This window comes from Bufo bufo, chromosome 1 (genome assembly GCF_905171765.1).
Source record: "Bufo bufo chromosome 1, aBufBuf1.1, whole genome shotgun sequence".
In the NCBI taxonomy this organism is placed as follows: domain Eukaryota; kingdom Metazoa; phylum Chordata; class Amphibia; order Anura; family Bufonidae; genus Bufo; species Bufo bufo.
Window position 1 is genome coordinate 509098185 of NC_053389.1, and position 27584 is coordinate 509125768.

At 40.8% G+C, this 27584-nt stretch overlaps 1 protein-coding gene across 1 annotated transcript in view; it reads right to left on the reverse strand.

The window, feature by feature from the left end:
- Window positions 1-27584, reverse strand: part of DOCK4 (dedicator of cytokinesis 4) — a 321839-nt gene that overhangs the window by 115353 nt on the left and 178902 nt on the right. Inside the window, exons 25-28 of the mRNA XM_040411036.1 lie at window positions 11075-11202; window positions 9390-9524; window positions 5988-6086; window positions 2854-2948 (exon numbers count right to left, since the gene is read on the reverse strand). Of these exons, the coding sequence (XP_040266970.1) occupies window positions 2854-2948; window positions 5988-6086; window positions 9390-9524; window positions 11075-11202 (457 nt within the window). The remainder of the gene's footprint in view (window positions 1-2853; window positions 2949-5987; window positions 6087-9389; window positions 9525-11074; window positions 11203-27584) is intronic.

The window sequence follows — 27584 nt, forward strand, 5'->3', positions numbered from 1 at the left end:
TTCTGTCTCTCAGAGTGGCGATGCACCTACAATGTGAATTTCAGAACCCTCCATGATTTCTAAGTGGGAGAACTTGCAAAATCGCAGGGTGTTCAAATACTGTTCCTCACTGCAGCATTGTGCAGCACCAAGGACTAAATGCTATATAAACAATAAAATATATAAGAATACTAAACTGTAATCATTATTAATCATAGGACACATCACATTTTAGTAAAAGGTCATATTCTGCTTGCATTTCTATTTTATTACCAAAGGCAATGTATGGAAGATCTTTTATTATTTATGAAGAGTATTAACCCCTTAAATCTGCAGAGTTTTTTGCTTTAATTTTTTATCCCCTGCATTTCCAAAGCCATAACTTTATTTTTCCATTCACATAGCCGTATGAGGGCTTGTTTTTTGCAGAACAAGTTGTACTTTCTACGGGCACTATTTGTAAAAAAACGCAATTCTGCCAAAGTTAAATGGATTTTGTTTTTTACTGTGTTCCCTATGCGGTACAACTGACCTTCATTCTCTGGTACAATTACAGCGATACCATGTTTTTTAAATTTTTCTTGTTTTAATACTTGAATTTTTTTTTCTTTGCATCACCATATTCTGACCTGTAGATTTTATTGATACAATTATGTAGAGTATAGAACTTTTTATTAAATTTTTGGGAGGTAAAGTGACCAAAAATGACGAATCAACTTTCAAAAATGTTTTTTTCTGTTGTGCTGTTCACTTATAGAATAATTATTTTTATATTTTAATAGTACGGGCATTTTGGGATGTGACAATGATAACAATGTTTATTTTCTCTATTGTTTAATTTTTTTTTATTGATTTTTAATTTTTAATAGGGAAAGGGGGTGATTTGAAGATTTTTTTTATACATATATATAAATTATACACACACACACACACATTATAGATATTATATATATATATATATATATATATATATACACATACATACATATACACACACACACACACAGGTATATATATATATATCTTCAGATGCCATAGTCACAATTGACCATGATATCTGAGAGGTTAAACGTTTGTGACTGGTGCTACCACTAATTAAGGACTCTGCCTCCAGGTGTCCATTGTGTAAAACAGCATGAAGCTGGAGGCTATGGCACCTGCTCAGCTCCTGGGCAGGTGCCATCCTTAAAGCCCTCCATTTTACATAAAGTCTAAAGACTATATATGCCCTATCATCACTTGTGTCAGCATTAGCATTGGAGTCTATTAGAATTACACTGTGTTCCTATGGATCCTTGCCACATATATTAGTTTAAAACACCAGACACCTGGCAGCTATGGCGCCTGCTCCACTCGCGAGCGGTGCCATTTTTAAATGCCCGACCGCCAACATAAATTTACGTTGGGTGGTCGGGAAGAGGTTAATCAAATAACCAGATTGTATTTCATTGGTGAGAACCTTTACCTACTGTATAGTTAAAAAAAAAAAAATAATAATAATAATAATGATAATCTGGAAGTAAGCATATAACAAGTTACATTTTAATACTTTAACCCCTAGATGCAGTCAATAGCAACCATGGCATCTGAGCAGTTAGTCAGAGAGAGAGAGGGCCTCACTCTGACCCCTGATTGCGTCCCCCGAGTTTTTCAAAATTATGGGTGCAGATTGCTTGACTTGTAAAGGCTCCCAGGCCTACCATGGTAATCTTCCTATTAAGCCCTAGACATCACAATCTCCATACATTTAAATATATACTATTTCAATGTATGCAGTCTATGGTATAAGTGGTTTGGCTGAAAGGGTTTGCTGAGATTTTAATACTGATTACCTGTCCTCTGGTAATTATCCCTGTTTCAGAACCCAGCAGCGACGCGCCCCACTGTAACCCCCTCGCAGTGTGGGTGATCCCTAAAATACCACCCCCCCTCCCCAATAGACGGCAGCGCTAGTATCTCTGCTTCCTCTTGTTTTGGTCATCAGTATCTGATCGGTGTGCGTTTGACACCCAGGACCCCCGCCGATCAGCTGCTTCACTTCAATGGGACTGAGCTGCGGCTAGGCCACGTGTCCGATAAACGTATCGTCCTGGGTGTTGGACTCCCACTGATCAGATACTGATGACTTATCCTCAGGATAGGTCATCAGTAATAAATCTTGTAAAACCTCTTTGAATGTTCATGTCCCATAGGGGGACAAAAAATAGAATACTAAAACATAAAAAGTAATAATAATAAAAAAGAGGAAAACTCAAATCCCCACAATTTTTGATTTTACACATAAAAATAAACAAAAAAAAAAAAAAGATAATTGGTATGGCTGCATCCGAAAAGGTCTCAACTATTATTTATTCTGCATGGTGAACATCGTAATGAACATAGTCATGCCCTGAAACTGAAAAACCAAATACAAAGTGAGCAAAAAGTCATATGCATTCTAATAAAAACTATAGCTTGCTCTGTAAAAAACACAGAGCTGTATCTAGAAATAAAAAAAAAACGTCTGGGTGTCAGAATATGGCAATACATAGCACTTTTTTTCCAAAAGTTTTTTTTATTCTTAAGTCTGTAGTAACGCAAGAAAAAAAATAGAAATTTGGTATCACTGTAATTGTACTGACCCGCAGAATAAAGATATCGTGTTTTGTTGAATGCTGTCAAACAAAAAAGAAAGGCTGAATCGTGGGTTCTGTTTTTCAATTCCCCCTGACAAATAATTTTTTTCCCCAGTTTTTCCCTACAGCTATATTAAAGATAAAGTAAAAAAAAAAAGTTAAGGCTCTTGGGAGACCAGGAAAAACTGAAAGCAAAAAAAAAAAAAGAAAATTGGCAAGGGTTTATTCATTCAGGGTTACATAAAAAATAAAAACTTACTTGTTGGCAACAAACCGCATAACAGTCCAATCTTTAGGAAACATTTCCGGTCTTATAAGTATTCGAAACACTGTAAAAATCTGCAGCAAAAAATCCTGTGAATAAAGATCACACCTATTAAAACACAATGAAGAAAATTCATAAAATAATTACTCAGTCACATACATCATGAGGACAAACAGGGACTAGTGCATCATGATATGTATCAGACTAGTAAAATTGACTGCAATGATTTCATATTGCAAGTTATTACGAAACAAGCTCAAACTTTGCACAAGATATAAGAAATGTTCAAAATTATTTCTCTGTCTGCAAATATCATCCAAAGGGTCCATTCACACGTCTGCAGAATGGGTCCGCATCCGTTCCGCAAATTGCGAACTGGGTGCGGATCCATTCATTCTCTATGAAAGTGTGCTGTCCGCATCTGCATTTCGGGAGCGTGCCCCCGATCTTCCGGTACGCGGCTCCGGAAAAAAATAGAACATGTTCTAATCTTGTGGTCAAGAATAGGCAGTTCTATGGGGGTGCCAGCCGGGTGTATTGTTCTTGCCGATTCTAATTTTAACATTCCCAATCCCTTTGTAAAACTGCATTTTGGGTGGTTAGAAGTCCCTCTAATTCATCTATGAATATGAATCTATGAATTAGAGTGAGTAGATTGCATACAATACTGTTTATTAAAGAGTCCTCTCCCAGATATGTTCAGGCCACTGCTTAGTGGTAGTAGACATAGTCAAAGTGTTATAAAACTATATCCTCACATTTTAACTTACACTGCAGTACAAGTTTTGGGAGTATTACATGGTGTTTTTTTTATCATTTTATTTTTAAAACTATCATATAGCAGGTGGATTAAGTGTGGGGGAACCTTAAGGTGTAACATAGTGGCTGGTAAAGTACTGGAGGGGGTGTATATCTCCCCCAGAATGCTCAGATGGGTGAGGTAAAAAGAATCCAGGAAAGCTGGGTTGTTTCAGCAAATTGTAGCTTGCTGAGGCACTTTTTCAAATTGTTAAATGGGCTGAAAGGTAGTTTGGTAGTGTGACATGCCATTCCCTCTCCACTCCAGTACTATAATTTCCTCTAGCCAACAGCAACCCAGGTGTAGCTGCTGGACTCATTACTGGGGGAATAAATACAGGGCTGAGAGGCTCATTGAGTGTCTGTACCTGGAAGCTGAAAGTTGTTTGTAAGCCTTATCTCCCATTTTCTGAGTACCAGGTGAGGAAACTGCTCTGTATAGTTAATGCCCAGATGGACAGGAATTTTCTTTATGTTTTGTTGTCTCTGTGGATTGTTTAAAGTGACGTCTTGACTCTGATTGCCAAGTGTATCTGATTTGGATTTTTAAACTGTTTAAGCCGGTGAAGTCTGTCATTATGGACCACACCAATGCGTACAGATCTCGACACAGGTTAATTCGTGTTCAATATGGATGTTTTTTTTTCCCTAATGCTGACAAATATCTGTATAAATAGCTTTTGCACTTAATGTTAAAAAAGTGCAGCTTTAACCCACTAAATATATCAAGTTAAAGGGATATTCTAAATGTAGGAACCTTGGGGATCAAACACCCCAAAGGGCCACAGTGATGCTGCAGTGCTAGCCACCAGGCTGCACAAGGTACTGATGCACACCTCATATGCTTGAATAGGGCCACTCTGCATTTCCCTACACAGTGGTTGGGCGCCCCTGTACCAGGAAATAGAGCACTACATCATTCTCCAGATCGGTGGGGGCCCCCACCAGTCATAATGTGACATATAGCCTAGCGCTATGCCATCACTTTACAAGATGGGAGTTATCGAATATTTTGTTTTGGTTATCTCTGTATTTTAAGCATTCAGAAATAAATGGATGAAGTAAATCATTCTGATCATAGCATGATAATGTGCATTTCTTGTGTTCAAAAGATTAATGTTCCGATCATGATAAATATAGGAACTTATTTCAAATGTTGCACTTCTGATTACTTAATCATAAAGGAAAATAACTTCAAAATGTACTGCTTAATTGAATTACATGCCTTTTCCAAAAAGACTTATGACTTACTTATTAATTATAAATGAAAATGTGTCCTTCATTAGCGAAGTACTAAATAATGAACTACTCAACAAAACGCTCAATATTCATGCGACCACTTAAAAGACCTCTGTGGAAAATATTCTCAATTTATTTTATGCCGCAGTCTTGCTTTACTTTTGATGAACACCATCTTCATATATAAGTGCCGAGACAGGACCTCCTTTGATAATTCAAACAGTCTACATGATGGACACTGAGGACAAGGTGCACTGGTGAGACACAGTTATTTTAAACCCCAGAAAGGAAGCAATAGCATTTTCTTTCCATTAGTGATCCAGTCGTACCAGAGGATTACATCATCTGAAACCTGTCCCTGCTATGGAAATCTATCGGTGGTTATCAGAACAAAATAGTGAAATGTATTTTACTCAATCACAATTGTACATTGATAATCTGAAAAGATACCTGGCAGCAAATGTTAATTCCCCTTAAGTGCCAGCACTGGGAAAAGGAAGCATTCAATAATGGCCATTGTAATCAGTGAGCTGTCTGTGTAATGCACAGGCCTGCCAGGTCGTTCAGAAAGAACAATACACTTAGGGGTAGAGTTATCATCCCCCAAGCCATGGATTTGGCATTAAAAAGTCTAAAAACTTGGCTTTGCGACTTTATGCCACCCTCGTCAGTTTATGAAAAGGTGACATGGACGTGTTGACCAGCCCCGGGACATTTATCATCATTTATGCCAGAAACTGGAATAAATGACCACTGAAATCTATGCAAACTACAAGCTGGAGTAGATTTCAGTCTGGTGCATGGACTGCCGAAGGCCTTAACTAAACGCCTGCTCCGACAGTGCAAGGCCCATCAAGACTGGCGCCGCAAATGCAGGTCTTAATAAATCATAGTCTTAGTAGCCACTTTCTCCTCCAGATAATTGATGGGGAGCCTGAGCTTGAAGCTATTAGCATTGAAAAAATTCATATATATGAGACAGGGCTCATTGGTTTGAAACCCAAACAAATAGCAATTCTTCCAAATATACCATTATAGTATACAGTAAATATGGCAATTATATGGAAAAAACTCTCCTGTTCATAACTTACTCGAAGTTCATCCTTTGTGTTGAAGCTTTCTAGAAGTTGCTGGTAGTGTCTGTCGGTCATTTGCCGCAACAAGGACAGTAAAGAGGCAACAAATTCACCCTGAAACAATTATGACAATACAAAGCTCATACAGTACCAAGCACTACTTTATATCATGCTAAATAAATCTTCACACATAAACCATAAATATGCTTACGTAGGAATATTAAAACTGCTCTCCTCTTTTGACAGATTAGACACACGGTACTAACCCCTAGCTTTCCCCATAAAAGAATCCTAGCTATGACTGGAGAACACTGGTGTACTTTGCAGCACGCTCGCACAAGCTGCAGAATGACAGGGACATATTGTTAGAACTTACTGACATTTAATTGGCTCTCTGAGGAAGAAAATGACAAATTCTGAACAGTCAGCAAAGCTGCGGCATATCACTGCCAACAATGCAACCAGATGCTCTCCATAACTTCTAACATCACACAGCAAATAAAGGTTTTCAATTTCTTTTTTTCAGTTTTACCACATTTACTGCTATGTCCGAGAAAGACACAAACACAATGTCGAGGACTCTACAAGCTAGCTGACGCACAGATATTTCTGAAGCGGAAGCAGTGCTTGCAGAAGCCTTCAAACAGATGATTGGCAGGATGCCAGGTGTCGGACCTAAGGAGAAGTCATCAATATTAAACCAGTGTCCAACCCCTTTAACCTCTATCCCAATTTAGTTCTCCAGGCATACTAAAGGGAATCCGTCACCAGCAACCTACCTATCAAAATTGTGTACATAGAGACATAGCTGTGTTTTTCCTGTGTTGATCTGAGGCTCCGTTTCTGAGTTATTGCACTTTTTCTTAATATGCAAATTAGGCCTTTGATGCAATGAGGTAGTCACCATTGCTCTTGTTGCATCCAAGCTCCACTCCTTTCTGTGGCCGGCCCCTCTCTACCTCTCTAGCTGCTTTGCCACTGGCTGGGCCTATCAAGCAAAGCAGCCAGGGAGGGGCTGGCCCCAGAAAGGAGTGGAGCTTGGGTGCAACAAGAGCAACGGTGATGCCCTTGTCATGGTAAAATTTTTATATGATCCCTAAACAAGGGATCTAACTAAGTTGTTCCAAATCTTAAAATTTAGTCTAGGGGCAGAAGAATGAGAAGTAATGATTCATGGTGGTATTTGAGTACTCCTGTTCCTCTTCTGACCCCAAACAGCAGAAGACTCCTTTTATTAGCAAAAACCTGGGTGTTTCCCTTACAACCTAAAAACATAAATGAGCCAATAGGATTGTGACGCGTTTCAACAGAGTAGTGTATATATCCTCGTCTGGACACAATTAAGGACACTATTGTGGGAAAACCAAAGCAGAGGAATTCCTCGTCTAGATACATGACGTCCCCTCTGTAGCCATCTAGCTTTCATACCAAATATTGCAACCTAGTTATATCCAAGATTTAATTATGTTTAATTAATCTTACTATATCACCCACATTGCACCAAAGCCCTAATTTGCATAGTAAGAAAAGGTATCGCAAGTCAGAAACAGAGCCTCAGATCAACAAAGGAAAAACAATGTTTTAATCAGGTGAACCACAGCTATGTTGGATAGGGAGTCCCTTTAAGTATTAACCCAAATCCACCCTAGAGCACCAAAGATATTATCATTAACGTACTAAGACCGTGATTATGCAAAATGTGGTCTGTGATAACATAACGAGAGAAATCTGTACACATCTCAGTCTCCGTCCTCTGCAGTTTAGGGCACAAGATTACTGAGGAAAGTGATTGGCCGCTGCAGTCACATGTGTATAAGGCATATGACCACTGCAGCCACTTGAGTGAGGCAGAGGAAGCTGGAAGTGGCTGGGGATCAGAAGGGTAAGTATTTTGTTTGTCACATTTTTAAATAACTCAGGCAACATCTTTAATTCGTACACTACTAATTAGATTGCATGCTATTACCAACTCCTCAACCACCCTATGTAAAATTTAGAATGTACTAAGTGTAGTTAGTTTGTATAATATAAAATACTAACTGTATGTTATAAGGAACCATGGTAAGAAATATAAGTGTATAAATATAAGAATATAAATAAATATAAGTATGTAAAATATACCTGAACAACTTGGTAATGAAAAACGACACTACTATTGAGCTAATGGACAGACTCATTTAGTCCCTTTACCCCTTTAAAGATGTTGTCCAGCCATATATATTGATGACCTATCGTCAGGATATATCATGATCAATATCTGATCGACGTGGGTCCTCCACCCGGGCATCCCCGCCGATCAGCTTTTCAAAGAGGAGGTGGCACTCCATGCTCATACTACTACAGTGCATAGTCATTCTGACTAGCAATCTAATACATTTTGCCTCTCAGAGGGCCATTTGCCGTTATGTCAAGTACTCTGAATCCTGTGAATGCATTTGCAGGGTGCCGATCGTAGGACAGAGGGAGTTCCTTCCCACTGTTTAACTGCTCAGATGCCGCAGTCGCTATTATCCGTGGCATCTGAGGGGGATAAACTGGCAGGATCAGGGTTATCTCCAATCCTAGTAGTGAATGCCAGGAGCCTGCTATGTAATACAGTTGGCTACTGGAAGCGATGTTATGGACCCAGCTCCTGAGCCCGCTCTCTCACCGTGACGTACAATTATGGCACTCAGCGTTAAATAGCAGCACTCTGTGCCGTAATCGCACATCACACAGTGGGAAAGGGTTAACTACAGCTGGGTCAAAATTAAAATGAAAAACGCCACCAGCTGCCGATTTAATTTGGTGCGCTATATCAGAAAAACAGAGCTATGACCCATCTGAAAAGGTTTGGTGAATACAAAAACCCTGACAAACACAAAAATTTCATTGTAGTGGAATGTGACAACTCGGATGAAGTGATGTGTTCATAGTGAAGTTATGTTACATAGCCATTGTAGGCTGTGGTGATATTCACCAGTGATGTTCTGTACATAAGAAAGCAATGGACACATGACTGTGTCCTACCCATTGCACTGGAGCACAGAAACCAGTGGTGTACGACACAGAGGAAGTATATTACAATTAGAAGATTCTATTTTTTTTTTAGGTTACCATTATTTTTGTAGAAGAAACCCCTATTGAATTAAAAACGATCATAGAACATAAAGAAATAAATTACATCAAAAGTGAAAATTACCCTTTTGGCAACTTATGGAACAAAAGCAGTAGTTGGAATTTTAATCATTAGCAGCCATAAAGGTCTTAATACTCTACTAAAACTTCAGAAACATGAATTCAAGAAACCGTGCAAGATGAATGCACATCCCATGTTACTACATGCATAGCTGGGGCACGAAGTGTTCCACATGTTTAAACAGTGAGAAAGAATTTCTATTACAGTAAACTGTCTACATGCCGAGACAAAATACTTACAGTCACATCCTGAAACTGAAGTCTCATTGCAGAGCCTGAGGGCTGAGGTCTACTTGTAATCTCTAAAATAGTCCGTAATAAAATATCCAGCAAGCTGTTCACAATCACGTCAATTTCCTTCATGGCGGACTTTTCCTAAAAATAACCAAATATATAAAAGATTATAGAGTAAAAAGCTATGACAGCTAACTAAGAAAAAAGTAACAGACAGACAGAAGCTGCACATTAAAATACAAGTATGAGGTATACCGAGAGATTCCGGTCCTCCTGAAGAAGTATCTTGGTGTACACTGTGCTCGTTTTTAGATGAGCAGTTTATACCGCGAGTATAATAAAAAAAAATTACGGTCTTTAGTTTATGGAAAATGTTTTTGCACTATGTGGAACTTACAATGCCTGCAAACTGAGCGTAATGGAGTGATGTGAGCTCAGGAAACATATTCATGTACTCAAGCTGCAACGTAATCCATTACTTGCTGCAAGGTGGGAATGGAATTACATCCTGTAGAGACTCTGATGGGGAATGCATGTGAAGCCAGTTGTGATGTGGACCGACTATGCCTAGGCTTCTAGGCCTACTATTGGTATATCCCAAAGCAGGCATGCAGGTGGCAGCACTGCATTGGAATATACCGATCTTTGTATATTGTAAAGAATAAAATGTCATTACTTTATGCAAATTGCAATCTAATGATTACATGTTGGAGTCCATGTGGCCAAAAAAAAGAAGGGAAAAAAAAGGAACAAAAAGTTGTTTAAAAAAATTAATTCATATCACTTACTTTTCCAAAAATTTAAATAAACAATAAAAATAAATAAATATCAAAACGGCATGTTACATGCTGCTCGTGTCTGCAGAGGCCAGTCATTGGCTGCAGCAGCGTATAAATACCCCTTTATTCTGGCCATACATGCTTGCCTGTCCGACAGCTATCTCACCTGACCATCCCCATAAACATGCATACTTGGCTGAGCATGCATGTATTCTGAACAGGATGAGAGGAGAAAGTTGCTGCCAGACAACTCTGGCGGTGGCTTATCTACCCAAGAATATAAAAATAAGGCATCCTAATATCAGGTCAGGTGGCCCATATACATATTAGATGGTTGTCTGGCAGGTTTATCCGATTCATCAGCTTTATCGCTGCTTAGCAAGTACTCGGTGTCCATGTGCAGGAAGGTAAAGTCAATCCAATGCTTGCATTTATGCTCTGTTCACATTTGCCAATGGGATTTGTCCCTGATAAGCATGATTCACTATGAACAGAAGTCAATGCACAAGTAAAAAGAAAACCTTAAAAAAAAACTTTCAACGGTGAATCAACCGATTTTAACATCATTATCTTCTTCTTCCGCTTGGATTGATAGTTCCTATAACACTGGTAAGTGGCACTGCTGGTGTCACAGGAACAGATAAGGCCCAGCATATAATCAAAAATTCTCCACATTATGCAAGTTAATTTGTGATTAGTAATTAGAGATTAGAGAAGATGCCTAGCAAAAGAGCAGGCAATTTATTAAAATTGAGGCGGGCTGAAAGGATAGCTTTACAGCTGTATGCCAGGCACCTGCAGAGTGTTTCTCCTATATATAGATTACTGTGGGAATGGGTTACAGTGTGCCCTGCATTACTATCCAGCATGCTGTATGTTAATGTATATAATAAGCATCTTGCAATTACTTACAGAGCTGCTTTTCTTGCCGAGACAAAACATGTTGCTAAGGATACGAGCGCACATTACAAGATCTCTCTGCTCCTGCAGATGCATGTGGAGGTGGTGAAGGACGACCGGGAGAAGAATAAACCGGGGCTCTGAAATGACAACATATCAGATTATTATACAGGTCAGTTCACGCAGAGTTTGCCCACTATGGCTTCAGCACAAAAACAATTAGGCAGCGTGTTCGTGTGTGTTACTGCAAACGCAGCGAGTGCACTGGCGCTTCCGTAACCCACAAAAACCATATCAAATTAGATCAAAAGCAAGCTCCCAAACCACCTCAGATACCTAGAGAATGAAAACTATTTAAGCTACTTTCACACTGGCGTTTTGGCTTTCTGTTTGTGAGATCCGTTCAGGACTCTCACAAGAGGTCCAAAACTGGATCAGTTTTGCCCTAATGCATTCTAAATGGAAAAGGATCCGCTCTGAATGCATCAGTTTTCCTCCGTTCCGTCTCCATTCCGCTTTGGAGGCGGACACCAAAACGCTGCTTGCAGCGTTTTGGTGTCCGTCTGAAGAAACTGAGCCAAACGGATCCGTTCTGACACACAATGTAGGTCAATGGGGACGGATCCGTTTTCTATGGCACAATCCGGCACAATAGAAAACGGATCCATCTCCCATTGACTTTCAATGGTGTTCAAAACGTTTATATTATCTGTAACATAGCCAAGACGGATCCGTTTTGAACACCATTGAAAGTCAATAGAGGACGGATCCGGTTTCTATTGTGCCAGATTGTGTCAGTGAAAACGGATCCGTCCCCATTGACTTACATTGTGTGCCAGGACGCATCCGTTTTCACTGACACAATCTGGCACAATAGAAACCGGATCCGTCCTCTATTGACTTTCAATGGTGTTCAAAACGGATCCGTCTTGGCTATGTTACAGATAATATAAACGGATCCGTTCTGAACGGATGCAGACGGTTGTAATATCTGAACGGATCCGTCTATGCAGATCCATGACGGATCCGCACCAAACGGGAGTGTGAAAGTAGCCTTAAATACAATCTGTCAATCTGTGGGCATGTTAAAGAGTAGGAGGAGATGAGTAGATTGATATATACACTCACCAAGTGTGACTGTTAACGTAGTTTTATGGGAAAAGAGTCAGTATAACTTAGGAGTCCTCTGTATGACAGTGTATAGAGATAGCAGTCAGTCACTGCACAGGAAAGTCTCAGTGACTTCTAAGCAGAGGTTAACGGGAATAAATGACAAGTTTTACTGAATCTTTTCCCATAATAATATATAACAATCTGCTCAGCTCCTGCTGATCTGAACCATGCTGCCTGCAGATTGCACTGCATTTTCAACGTTAATAACCGAAACGCACAGAGTACCTGCTTTGACAAAATATATAAAACATGGTCACATATACTTGATTAGTATGTATTAGAAACAATACAATCCTGATCCAGGAAAATTAATCCAAATCCGATAAAAATCATCATCACCATGGGCCTTCACAGACCTGTCCAAATTGGAGCAGATAGACTGTGGTATCACCAATTTCTTATAGAATGTAATAGTTCTCTGAAAATTAATTCATAAAGCTGCTAAAATAGGCAGTTCCAAAATGGCAAAAATACACCCCTGCTAATTATGTATATGTGACATTTTTATATGTGCATGTTTTGTAGATGCAGGTATACTGTGAGTTTTAGATAAATAAATGATAGACTATATTGTGATGAGCTTTCCATGATCAGTGATACATCTGTAGGCCCTTTTGGAATAATTTATATAATGATTAAAAAATTACATGAAAAACATTCACAATTAAAAATAATAGCCGCATTTACTAAAACTGTTACTTCTGTTTTCCGGCATGAACTGCACCAAAATGAAATATATTTATTAATGGTTTGCGATAAAAGGAATGGTTATGTGCCTCAATCACCTGTTTTCGCTTCAAGGTGGGTGTGGTTTAGCGGCATTGTAATCTGTGCCAAATTTATTACTGCGGTGCAGCATTTCTGTGCAGCAAATAAGAGTGGGCTTAAAAAATAAAATGTGAATTACCTTACAAAAAGAAAGCCAAATCAATCACAAAACAAGTACCATTTTGACAAACTTGGCGCATCTTGTCAGTGCATGGTATACGTTTACATAGTCAAACTGTTAGGCCCCTTTCACACGGGCAAGTTTTCCGCACGGGTGCAATGCCTGAGTTGAACGCATTGCACCCGCACTGAATCCGGACCTATACATTTCTATGGGGCTGTGCACATGAGCGGTGATTTTCACGCATCACTTGTGCGTTGCGTGAAAATCGCAGCCAGCTCTATTTTGTGCGTTTTTCACGCAACGCAGACCCCATAGAAGTGAATGGGGCTGCGTGAAAATCGCAAGCATCCGCAAGCAAGTGCAGATGCGGTGCGATTTTCACGCACGGTTGCTAGAAGACGATCGGGATGGGGACCCGATCATTATTATTTTCCCTTATAACATGGTTATAAGAGAAAATAATAGCATTCTGAATACAGAATGCTAAGTAAAATAGGGCTGGAAAGGTTAAAAAAATAAATAAATAAAATTTTTTAACTCACCTTAATCCACTTGTTTGCGCAGCCGGCATCTCTTCTCTTTATAACCATGTTATAAGGGTATTTTCCCTTATAACATGGTTATAAAGAGAAGAGATGCCGGCTGCGCAAACAAGTGGATTAAGGTGAGTTAAATTTTTTAATTTATTTTTTTATTCAATCTACACAACCTTGAACCCAAACCTGAACTTCTGTGAAGAAGTTCGGGTCTGGGTACCACAGTCAGTTTTTTATCACGCGCATGCAAAAAGCATTGCACCCGCGCGATAAAAACTGAACAACGGAACGCAATCGCAGTCAAAACTGACTGCAATTGCGTACCTACTCGCGCGGGTTTGCCGCAACGCATCCGGACCTTATCCGGACACGCTCGTGTGAAAGAGGCCTTAGGGTAGGTGTAACAGATTTTTCTGTGGAACCTGCAGCGGACTTTCAGATTTCTGTTCTAGATTTGCATTAACTGCCATAGCTAACGGGGCTAATCGAAAAGTGGCTAACCCATTGTATAAATGACAACATAGATTTCCATTGGGAATAATGGGATATAGACTTCACATGGATTTCAGAACAGTATATGCAACAAAAATCCATGTGAAATTTTCACTGTGTGAATAAACCCTTAGGAAGCATTATTATGTTAAAAATAATCTGAAAAGAGCAAAGATCTACATATACTGACCTACTGTATAATTATTGCAAATCTGGATGCAGATTACATCAAAGAGGTTTTCCAGGATTTTTATACTGATGGCCTATCCAAAAAACAGTATAGAGTTAATCCACGGCACTCCAAGAGATTGGTGCAAAATAAAGTTTCACATTTAATTCTTAGTTTGCAGAATATCATTTGTGTGCATCCAGTGCAATTCATTTATACATCATAAGTATTTTAAGCCATATCAGATAAGTAATTCCCGGACGTTTCGGTCTTCCGACCTTCTTCAGCGGGGTCTGATGGCAGTGAAGAGAGGCTGGCGCTGGGTGTGTACACACCCAGCGCCAGCCTCTCTTCACTGCCATCAGACCCCGCTGAAGAAGGTCGGAAGACCGAAACGTCCGGGAATTACTTATCTGATATGGCTTAAAATACTTATGATGTATAAATGAATTGCACTGGATGCACACAAATGATATTCTGCAAACTAAGAATTAAATGTGAAACTTTATTTTGCACCAATCTCTTGGAGTGCCGTGGATTAACTCTATATTGTCTAAACCACTCTCACAGGCACCCACACCGGACCCTAGGTGTGCAGAGTACATATTTATCTAACTATCCACAGGACAGGCCATCAATTTTAGATCGGCAGGGGTCTGACACCCAACACCCCCACCAATCAGCTGTTGGCCAATAGCTCGGTCACCAAAATAAACGACACAGCTCTGTCTACTCTGTAGTGCATAGAGCTGATTAATACAAGATATGAATAAAGAAAATGTAATACAGAATAGTAAGAGATGTTACAATCATCAGATGAAACCTTGCCTAAGAAAAGAAGGTTTGGGTAGTCGTACTATTTGCTAGATTAAATAAAATGAGGTTTTTGTTAGCTGAAACAATAAAAAAGGAAAAAGCAAAAAATGTATAAACTGTTGAAGAGTTGTGAAGGCGACTTCACAAATGCTTATATCAGGAGTAAATGAGAAATAGATGTAGGGGTTATTGCAATGGATGTCTGGAGTACGACAATGGCAAACTTATTTAAAATGTGAATATTTTTCTCCCATAGAATTTCACATTGTTATTTGATATTTAGAACAGAGCGGAATGAAAAAACGGGGTTAAAAAAAAAGATGAAGATCCCTCTTACCGGTAATTTGATTTTCCATTAGCCTTCACAACGGCACTTACCAGGAGGGTTACCCCACCTCCTCAGGGACAGGAAACAACATGGAGAACAGCAATTAAAAGCCCCCTCCTCTTAACCTACTCCAGTTACCTAGGACATGAAGTTAGATGTGGTGAAACATATGTACTATCAATAAGACAAAAAAAAAAACAATATGAAAATACAAATAACGGTAGGAATCTCAAGTGCCATTGTGGAGGCAAATGGAAAATCCAATTACTGGTAATTGGACAGGTCTCCACAATGACAGTAATCGGGAGGATTTATAGAATAAACCAAAAAAGAAAGAGTGGGACAGCTGCAGATAGGACTTTGCTGCCAAAAGACAAATCGTTATTAGACAAAATGTCCAGCTTATAATGTCTTAAAAAACTGGATGAACTAGCCCAAGCAGCTTCCCGGCAAATCTGTTCTAAGTAAGCCAAGGCTTCCTCAGCCCGTGAGGTAGACACAGCCTGGGTGGAATGGGAATTGAGAACTTTTGGGGGCAAGACACCCTTAGCTTGGTAGCAGAGCACAATAGTCATTCTAATCCAGAGAACAATGGTAGTTTTACTTGCAGCATATCCTTTATTACTACCCAGATACTAAAACAAAAAGATGGCCCGATATTCTGAAATCCCTATTAACCTACAGGTAATTCAACACGCAACTGCGTACATTCAAATTGTAAAATCAAACTTCCTCCACAGAACCAGACAGAAAACCATATGAGAGAAGAGAAACTTTTGACAGTGGAATTTTGAGACTAATTTAGGTAAGGAGGCCAGAGAATGTTTCAGGACAATTAAATCTTCGAAGATAGCCAGATAAGGGGCCATACAAGAGAAAGCCTGGATCTCACCAACTCTCCTCGCAGAGGTTATGACCAGGAGAAAAACAGTGTTTAAGAATAAATCCTAAGAAAAAATCTCTGAGAATGGTTCAAAGGCAGGTTCAATGGGGGCTGAGAGGACCACATTTAGATTCCATGGTGGAACTGAGGAGAGGTAGGAAGGACAAATCTTTCCAGTCCACTTGACAAATCTGTTGACAAAATCAAGATTCACAAATTAAATTTCCATGAACGCAACTATCAGGATCTTAAGAGTACTGACTTTAAGGCCTTTCTCCAGACATCTTTGTAAAAAGTCCAAAACCACCCTGACATCCAAGGGCACAGAAGGATCCCAAGAACCACTGGCAAAGTGAAGGAAAGCTTTCCATGTTCGAAGATTAATTTTGGAAGTCACTTGTTTCCTGCTTTTTATCAAAGTAGATATCAGTGCTTCCAACAACCTCGCTCCTTAAGCTGTCAGATGAAGCTAAGGGAAGTTTGAGTGCAGAACTAGGTCCTAAGAGAGAAGGTCCGGCAGGGGAGGAAGAGTCCAGAAATTCCCCGCCAACAGACTTGGGAGATGTGGCAACCAGGTCCTCTTTGGCCAATGTGGCACAATCAAAATCAACTGAGCTTGTTTATCTGCAACTTTTATTAGGGTTCTGGGAATCACGGAGAATGGAGGGAATGCATAAAGGAGACCCTTTAGCCAGGGCTGGGAAAATGCGTCCACCTGAAGAGGATGATCTTAAAAGGACAGGGAGAAAAAGTTGCTGACCTTTCTGTTCTTCCTGGATGCAAATAAATAAAAAAAAACAGAACTTCCCACTTCTCGGAGATCTGTCTGAAAACTACCAGAATCAGGCTCCACTCTCCCTCTCTTAGAGACTCCCTGCTGAGAAAATCAGAAAATAAATCTGCTTCCCTTTTAAAAGGGCTGCAGATATGGAGGCTACATATTTTTCTGCCTAGGCAAATATTACCTCTGTTACTGAAGAAAGAACTTTGCTCCTTTTCCCTCCCCTCCAGTGGTGGCTTTGTCCAACAGGAATTTTAGATGTATTCAGTGCTTGTAGAACAGCCATCAATTCTTTTATTTTGGAGGAGGCTTGGCTTAAGACTGGGTTCCAGGTCCCCTGAACCACAAACTGAGGAGTATGGGCCCCTTGGCTCCTGGCATCTGTTGTTCTTCCCATTTGAATCCTCAGTTTTTTGTCCAAGGATGTCTGATGTGTGTCCCAAGAACTTAGGGGAAAGGACTGCAAATTGCTTCTGTGGGCCTGAGCCAATTTCACTGCAGGAATAGTGGAAGTCATCAAGCCTACAACAGTTATGATTTCTCTCATGGACACCACTGATAACAGGCGGAAGACGGAAACCAACTGGTAACCGAAACTAATGATGGATAGGACCCAAGTGGAGGCAGAAAAACATTCTTTTTACCTGAATCTTGTCCAAAATATAATTCAGAATAGATCCAAACAACCTATCCCCTTCAAGTCAAAGTCAACTTTATTGTCAATACCACAGAGGATCGAAATTTCATCTCTCTCTGAAACCAATAGTATTGCCTATACAATTGACAAACACACAACATATAAACACATTAAAAATGATTAACCAATAATTAATAATATAATAATGCAATCCAATAAAAAAAATCCAGTATAAATATATGTGAAACATCCTGATTCTAAGTTGGTTTGAAATATGGCAAAACAGATAAAGAATTTAATATTCTAACAGCCTGATGGACAGAGCTATGCCTTAATCTGCTAGTTCTAGCCCAAAGACTCCTCAGTCTCCTCCCTGATGGCAACAAGCTGAAGAAGCAATATAATGGGGGGATTCGGTCACCGGCTATGCCAATGGTCCTATGAGTACAGCAGGTATTATATATCTCATACAGAGACAGCAACGAGATACCAATAATTTTCTCAGCTGCTCTTACAATGCACTGAAGGGTCTTACAACAAGACGCAGTACAGGCCCCCTACCACACCATAATACCACGTGTTAGAATGCTTCAATAGCACCTCTGTAGAACGTGCACATAATTTGGGTTGGGATACTAGCTCTTTTTAACTTAGAAAGAAAATAAAGGCGTTGATGGCCAAGGCCATTGTATTTTCATCCCAAGATAGATCCTCTGAAACGTGCACTCCCAAAAACTTGGTACTATTTACCCTCTCAACAACAACCCCAGTGATGGCCAGAGGAGCATACTGGCCCTTTGTTATCCTGAAATCCACAACAATGTCCTTGGTCTTATTAATATTTAAAGAAAGACTGTTCTGGTTACACCACAAAGCTAGACAGCTCACTTCATCTCTGTAGTCTGTCTCATCATTATCACTGAGATCGACCACAGTCGTATCATCTGCGAACTTCAATTTTTTGAAGAAGCATCTCCTGACCAGGATCTTAGCCAGGCCGTTCTACGTCTTGCATTGGACAAGGCTTCCAATCCGGCAGAAAGCTTTACTAGGTCCACTGAGGCATTAGCTATAAAGTTAGTAGCTGGTTTTAAAACTGGAAGGGATGAAATGATATCCTTTCTTGTAGTACCAGCAACCAAATGCTCTCCCAACTGATTTAGCCATAAGGAATGAGTTCTAGCTGCATATGTAGCCACAATACTAGGCCTGAGCATAACAGTCGAGACTTACAGGCAGATTCGACCTTCCCACACACAGACATAGCAGCGCCGGAACAAATGCTCTACAGTCAAGAGTTTCAAACACCAACTGCCTCCTGCCATTTTTAAATCCCATGCCAAACTGAAGCAATCAAGCAGCACTTCCTGGTCGAATGTGACATCCTCAGCCATGTCACATGGGTTGTAATTTGCCTAAACTGATGCCCGTAGAGGAGGAAGTTCCCTGGCCCATGAGAACTCTCTGCCTGCCTCAGTCACACATCCGCAGTCGTACTGCGATGCCAAGCCCAGGGCTGCACACAATAAAGGACTTGCGCCTAGATCCTGAAAGGACTGCACACCGGCATCCTGGCTCTCTAATACAGCCCTCCCTGCACCGCCGGGGAGATTAACCACAAGGCTGCACATACAAGATAGTCCAGGTGGCCGCACCTGCAGGAAGGTTGTCAATGCATCCCGAGAGGGACAGAAAACAACTGGAGTAGGTTAAGGGTAGGATGCTTTTAATTGCTGTTCTCCTCGTTTATTGTCAATGTGGAGGCAGGGTAACCCTCCTGACATTTATGGTGTAAAGAGAAGATGGGAAATCTGATATATGTTATGTTAAAGTGCTACGATTATATCAGTTTTTGGACTACAGTAATTGAGATGATTAATAATATTTACAGCGTTAGTTTGGCACTAGATCCCCTTATATAGTTATTGGGTGTAGACATTGCTGCTGTTAGAGATAAGCACATAAATAGCGATAATGCGCTCATTATACGTAGAAAGAAAAACAATTTTATATAGATGGATAAAATCTATCCTCCAGAACCTCCAGAGTAGAAATTTAGGAAAGAAGTTCGACAAAGAAGCAGTCTGTGGTAACCAGAGATTATAACAGTGGGAGAAAATTTCTGAATTATGAGGTCACCTTGAGATGAATTTTATTTATTTTGCTTCCCCAGGAAGAATTAGAGGGTTAAAGGTTGAGGTAGGTTGGGAGGGCTATTATCCTTTATTTTGCCTCTGTGAGGATGTAATGTGGGAGCTAAAGTTGGGGTACATAATATCCTAGGCCACTAAGTGTTATGGTTTAACAATAAATCTCTAAAACTGTATCAAAATAATTAATACCATCAAGTTGGTATTAATAGATTAGATGTGTCATAACTGCATCCTACCAGCTAATAAAAATATTTTCTCTGAAAGACAACCAGCAGCCTTGAAAATTTGTGGGGTGTCTGTTTGGGGTTTAGTCAAACCTCCCCTAGGTAGGAAGGCTGAACCACCCCTTCGGATTGCAGGAATTAGTTGCTGATACATTGATTACTGAAGCATCGGGTGGGACAGGCCTTGAAGGGGGTATTCCACTTGTAACAAGTTATCTCCTATTCACAGGAAAGGGGATAATTATCAGATCAGTAGGGGTCCTACTGCTGGGATCCTAGCGATCATGAGAACAGGGTCCCCGTACACGTGAAGCCCATCCTGAAAAGAAAGTAGAGGTTGCACGCTTTTCTGACCAGCCACTCTGTCCATTTCAGAAGGCCCCACTGGGTACGGGGACCCCGTTTTCAGGATATCCTGTGGGTAATAAAGGAACTGAAAGAGGTTTTGCCATCTCAGACAATGGAGGCATATTGCTAGGATATACACTCAGTGTCTGATAGGTGCTGGTCCCACCTCTGGGACCCGTGCCTACAATGATAACAGAGCGGGGAAATTAACGGAGGGCGCACTGAGCATGTGCAGCCGCCCTCCATTCATTTCTATGGGTCCGCCGAAAATAGCCGAGCGCTGGCTCAGCTATTTCCGTCTGCCCCATAGAAATGAATGGGAGATGGGGCCGCGCGTGTACGGTGCGCTCCCATTCACTTCTATGGGAGCAGTGGGGAGCAGCGCTTGGTGGTGGACGGACCCCGGTAAATCCGGGGTCTTCCAGCCACAGCACTCCCCGCTCCATTTTCGTTGAAGGTGTGGGTCCCAGAGGAGAGACCAGCCACTATCAGACAATGGGGACATATCCTAGCGATATGCCCCCATTGTATGTTATAGGAATACCCCTTTAATGTGACGTTTTCTAAACTTTTGGATGCACATCTACAACTGTTGAATGTTTTGGTACTTTTTGCCCAACTTGCTGTTCTCTAACAAGGAGCTTAATGGCAAAATTCACAACAGGTGTTTGATCCATGAATCGCCCAATAGTTAAATTAGAATTGGTATTTAAACAGTCCTCCTCATCATGCTGTTCATGAGACCAAGACGACACCTAAGAATTGATCAACAGTACCTCACAAATGTGAGGCTTCAAGCAGGATGTTCTCAGATGGAAGTGGCCACAGAGCTTAGAGTGTCACAGAGTGTCATCAGCAGGTTGCAACAGAGATACAGAGAGACTGGAAAAGTCACAGAAAGGCATAGAAGTGGATGTCTTTTGGCCACATCCCACACTGATGACTGCTTCATTGTGTACAATGCCCTGCGGAACTGAATGATGAATGCCACACAATTCCAGGCATATTTAAAGGAGATGAGAGAAACCAAAGTGTCACGTTAGACTATTCGAAACCGTTTATAATCAGCGTGGTCTGCGTGCTAGATGACCTGCAAGGGTACCTGACATACCACTAGGCACAGGCGTTGTCTTGCATGGGCCAGGGAGCATCTACTCTGAATGAGGGACCACTGGGCCTCAGTGCTGTTCACTGATATACGCGAAGCACAAATGATGGCCGCCAAGTATGTTGGAGATGTCAAGGTGAGAGCTATGCTTCAGCCACTGTTGTCACCAGAAGAGCCTTTGGTGGTGGTGGTGTTACAGTGTGGGCAGGTATGTCTAGTCAATACAGAACTGCCCTACCACTATGTGAATGGTACAGTGACAAGCCTATACTACTTGAATAACATCATTAATCTAGTCATTGTGCCTCTGCATGAACAACACAGGCCTAATTTCATCTTCATGGAGTAGCCTGCACTTTCTCTAGACCTTAATCTCATTGAAAACCTATGGGATCAGCTGACATGCTGTGTAGAGGCTCGTAACTCTGTACCCCTGAACCTCAATGACCTGATGGCCGCCCTTCAAGAAGAGTGAGATGCCATGCCTCAGCAGACAATAAGTCAGCTTGTGAACAGCATGAGACGTTATTGTTAAGATGTAATTGATGCTCAAGGCCACATGACAAGTTTTTGAGACACTGACATTTTTGTGGGGGTATACCCACCATTATTGTTGGCTTTTGTTTCAATAAATTGTTTTAGATGAGGAAATCACCATTGCATGCTTCTACTTAAATGGCCTACTTTCATGATATAATATCACTGTAGCATGAACTTTTTACGTTTTCCATAAATTTCAACCGAAAGCCAAATATCCCTAGCTTTTTGTGAGTTAGGGATATATTTAGTAGAGCTGTTAATTTTGTTGATACAGTAGGTGCTGGGCTTAATGCCTAGGAAAAATTACTGAATATTTGAATACCGTTTCCTGTTGAAAGACTTAGGGGCCACATTAGACTCCCAAAATATGATTGAAAGGAGAAAGAAAGTAAAATCTTAGGTTTGGAAATGAGATGAACTTGTTGTGGTCCAAGAACGTCCTTGCAGAGATAAGTGGGTAACTCTCAAATGTTTATAGTCAATGGGCAGTCCGCAAGTGGTTAATATTGTTAGTAAAAGACATCAGTCTATATTGCTTTCTTTACTTAAAGGGTTTCTGTCACCCCATTAAACCGTTTTTTTTTTTTTCTTTAATAATAATCCCTATAGTGCGATCTCATGATACATAATCAAATTAATAATTTTGGTTCAGTAGATTTTGCTAAAAAACGATTTTTAAAATATGCTAATTACCTTGCTACCAGCAAGTAGGGCGTCTACTTGCTGGTAGCAGCCGCATCCTCCTCTGGTAATGACGCCCCCTCGGCAACATGATTGACAGGGCCAGGGAAGGGAATCTTTCTGTGCTGGCGCTGTTAGAATTTGAAATCTCGCGCCTGCGCCGTACCTGGCTTCAATCGGCGCAGGCGCACTGAGAGGCGGCCGCTCGCTCGACCGCTCTATCCTCAATGCGCCTGCGTCGATAACGTCATCGCATACACCCGGAAGAGAAGACGCCGGCATCGCTGGAAGGAGGCGGAGAGTCTGGATGACGTCGCTGGATGCTCGAATCAGGTAAGTATGTATGTACTAAACATGCTGCCACAAAAACCACCAACGAAATGGGACTAAAAAACAATAAATAATTGTTATCAAAATTACAATTATTAACACTATACCACCAACGATTGAAGCCAGGTACGGCGCAGGCGCGAGATTTCAAATTCTAACAGCGCCAGCACAGAAGGATTCCCTTCCCTGGCCCTGTCAATCAGCATGCCGAGGGGGCGTCATTACAAGAGGAGGATGCGGCTGCTACCAGCAAGTAGACGCCCTACTTGCTGGTAGCAAGGTAATTAGCATATTTTAAAAATCGTTTTTTAGCAAAATCTACTGAACCAAAATTATTAATTTGATTATGTATCATGAGATCGCACTATAGGGATTATTATTAAAGAAAAAAAAAAAAAACGGTTTAATGGGGTGACAGAAACCCTTTAAGAAATCATCAGATTTCTTCTCACTTTAGTAACTTGGCTCCTGTTGCGATAAGAATAACTGAATTAAAGCTAATTTTGCCTTCAAATTAAGGTCTGTAACACACCTCAGTGCGTATACAAAAGTATCTTGGCAATCAATGATTTCATTTAATTGAAAAGAAACACTATTCTGGGTTTGAGTAAATAAAGCCGTTAAAGCCTATAGACCAAAATCTTCCTGGTGAGCAAGAAAACAAAGATAATGTGCACCATGAAAGAACAGAAAACTCCCATTCTGAAAATATTCTTTAGTGGAATTTATGTTTCAATCTTTTTGTTAAAGAATTTTATCAATTTAAGACATAATAAAGAGACTTGGGATTTATCAGTAATCTACATTTTATCATACAATAAATCATTATTAAGTTTACAAGTCCAGAAAGACAAGAATTAGTAGAGAGAAGAATAAGAAAGTGTCATCAACAATTTGTACAGCGAGAGAATTCCACTATGAATATTCTCTAAACACCCACAAATAGGCACATATCTATTATACATAAAGGCAAGGCTCAAACAGCATGGCGCCATATATTTATGTAGGTCAAAACCAATAATGTCCCCTAGAGAGACGTATAAAAGAATGGCTTACGTCTCTCTCTCTTAGGGATACATTTCTTGTCTTGCCTATAATTAATAAAATGAGGGGGGAATTATGGAAGCAAAGGTGAAGGTGCTTGGGCCACCTATACTTAAGATTGGGGTAAAAATAAGAATTTTCCCCAAAAAATCATGCAGCATGTATAAATCATTAAAATATACTACATTAAATATACTACTAATTGTTATTAAAGTGTGACTGTCTTTTCAGGTAATATTTCAGGATAAGCTGCTGGCTATCTGGAATGGCATTTTTAGCGGTGCTATCTGTCTGTAACTTTATTTTTTCTGAGCTAGTGGGTAAATCTAGTTGGGATCATGTTTGACAATACACAGGACAGGGATAAATAGGAGATCCTGCTTCTCTATCTCTCTGTAGCAAAAGATCAGAAGCAGCAACTGTAATGAAGCACCCATCGCAGCAGAACTGAGCAGTTTACATGTGAATCCAGCAGTGAATTAAGTCAATCACAGTTAATCCCAAACCAGCCACAGTCTCTCTGTGTCAGTCTCTCTGCCTGTCTGCAGCAGCCCTCCCCTCTTCTCAATAGAATATATGTTATCTGATCCTTCTGTGAGCCAGGAGCCTGTCTTCACGGAGGAGCCTGATGAGGGCAGAAAGTGAGTGTTTTTCTCTGACAAGTTTCCTAATCAGTAATATTCAGTTACTCTATAAATGGAGTCTGTCAGAAGTTTTCTCTCTGCAATAGTATTGACAGATATAAACAGAGAGGGGCAGGGGACAAGTGCTTTTAATCCAAGAAATTATGTAAAAATGTATTCTGATTATTGTGACCGCACTGGGGGCAGGCCAGCTGGCTGCAGTTCTTCACACTCAGGGTATGAGCCGCTTTACAACCTCTCCCCTCTGTGATGGCTGTAGCGGTCTCCTGGTTGGAGGCTAGAGCCGTCACTCACAGCAAGTGGAAGGGGCAGTGAAGTGACTCATTTATTGAACGTGAAGCACTGCATCATGTAGGATCGGTGCCCATGGACTCAAAGTTCTTTCTTTTCTGTACTACATCTATTAAAAGCAGGTTTATTACCTCCTGTCCCTATCTACAGTATGTCCGTCAACAGTTTTGCATCCATCAAACTGCTGACAGACTCCCTTTAAACCTCACTCAAGTCTATATTTAAATAAAGCCATCCACCAGGTATCCACTTTAGTATTTTATCTCCATGGTGGTACTGGATAAAACACACATTCCTACAATATTCTAGCTACCTCATTCTGTTTGTAGCTTATTTTTATATATATATATATATATATATATATATATATATATATATATATATACACACACATACATACATACACTCACCTAAAGAATTATTAGGAACACCATACTAATACAGTGTTGGACCCCCTTTTGCCTTCAGAACTGCCTTAATTCTACGTGGCATTGATTCAACAAGGTGCTGATAGCATTCTTTAGAAATGTTGGCCCATATTGATAGGATAGCATCTTGCAGTTGATGGAGATTTGAGGGATGCACATCCAGGGCACGAAGCTCCCGTTCCACCACATCCCAAAGATGCTCTATTGGGTTGAGATCTGGTGACTGTGGGGGCCATTTTAGTACAGTGAACTCATTGTCATGTTCAAGAAACCAATTTTAAATGATTCAAGCTTTGTGACATGGTGCATTATCCTGCTGGAAGTAGCCATCAGAGGATGGATACATGTTCTCATTCTGTTTATGCCAAATTCGGACTCTACCATTTGAATGTCTCAACAGAAATCGAGACTCATCAGACCAGGCAACATTTTTCCAGTCTTCAACAGTCCAATTTTAGTGAGCTTGTGCAAATTGTAGCCTCTTTTTCCTATTTGTAGTGGAGATGAGTGGTACCCGGTGGGGTCTTCTGCTTTTGTAGCCCATCCACCTCAAGGTTGTGCGTGTTGTGGCTTCACAAATGCTTTGCTGCATACCTCGGTTGTAACGAGTGGTTATTTCAGTCAACGTTGCTCTTCTATCAGCTTGAATCAGTCGGCCCATTCTCCTCTGACCTCTAGCATCCACAACGCATTTTTGCCCACAGGACTGCCGCATACTGGATGCTTTTCCCTTTTCACACCATTCTTTGTAAACCCTAGAAATGGTTGTGCGTGAAAATCCCAGTAACTGAGCAGATTGTGAAATACTCAGACCGGCCCGTCTGGCACCAACAACCATGCCACGCTCAAAATTGCTTAAATCACCTTTCTTTCCCATTCTGACATTCAATTTGGAGTTCAGGAGATTGTCTTGACCAGGACCACCCCCCTAAATGCATTGAAGCAACTGCCATGTGATTGGTTGACTAGATAATTGCATTAATGAGAAATAGAACAGGTGTTCCTAATAATTCTTTAGGTGAGTGTATATACACACACACAGTACAGACCAAAAGTTTGGACACACCTTCTCATTCAAAGAGTTTTCTTTATTTTCATGACTATGAATTAACACATGTGGAATTATATACATAACAAACAAGTGTGAAACAACTGAAAATATGTCATATTCTAGGTTCTTTAACCACCTCCGGACCGCCTAACGCAGGATCGCGTTCCGGAGGTGGCAGCGCTGCGCACAGTCACGCATATATGCGTCATCTCGCGGGACGCGAGACTTCCTGTGAACGCGCGCACACAGGCGCGCGCGCTCACAGGAACGGAAGGTAAGAGAGTTGATCTCCAGCCTGCCAGCGGCGATCGTTGGCAGGCTGGAGATGTGTTTTTTTTAACCCCTAACAGGTATATTAGACGCTGTTTTGATAACAGCGTCTAATATACCTGCTACCTGGTCCTCTGGTGGTCCCCTTTGTTTGGATCGACCACCAGAGGACACAGGTAGCTCAGTAAAGTAGCACCAAGCACCACTACACTACACTACACCCCCCCCCCCCGTCACTTATTAACCCCTTATTAGCCCCTGATCACCCCATATAGACTCCCTGATCACCCCCCTGTCATTGATTACCCCCCTGTCATTGATCAACCCCCTGTAAAGCTCCATTCAGACGTCCGCATGATTTTTACGGATCCACTGATAGATGGATCGGATCCGCAAAACGCATCCGGACGTCTGAATGAAGCCTTACAGGGGCGTGATCAATGACTGTGGTGATCACCCCATATAGACTCCCTGATCACCCCCCTGTCATTGATTACCCCCCTGTCATTGATTACCCCCCTGTAAAGCTCCATTCAGACGTCCACATGATTTTTACGGATCCACTGATAGATGGATCGGATCCGCAAAACGCATCCGGACGTCTGAATGAAGCCTTACAGGGGCATGATCAATGACTGTGGTTATCACCCCATATAGACTCCCTGATCACTCCCCTGTCATTGATTACCCCCCTGTAAAGCTC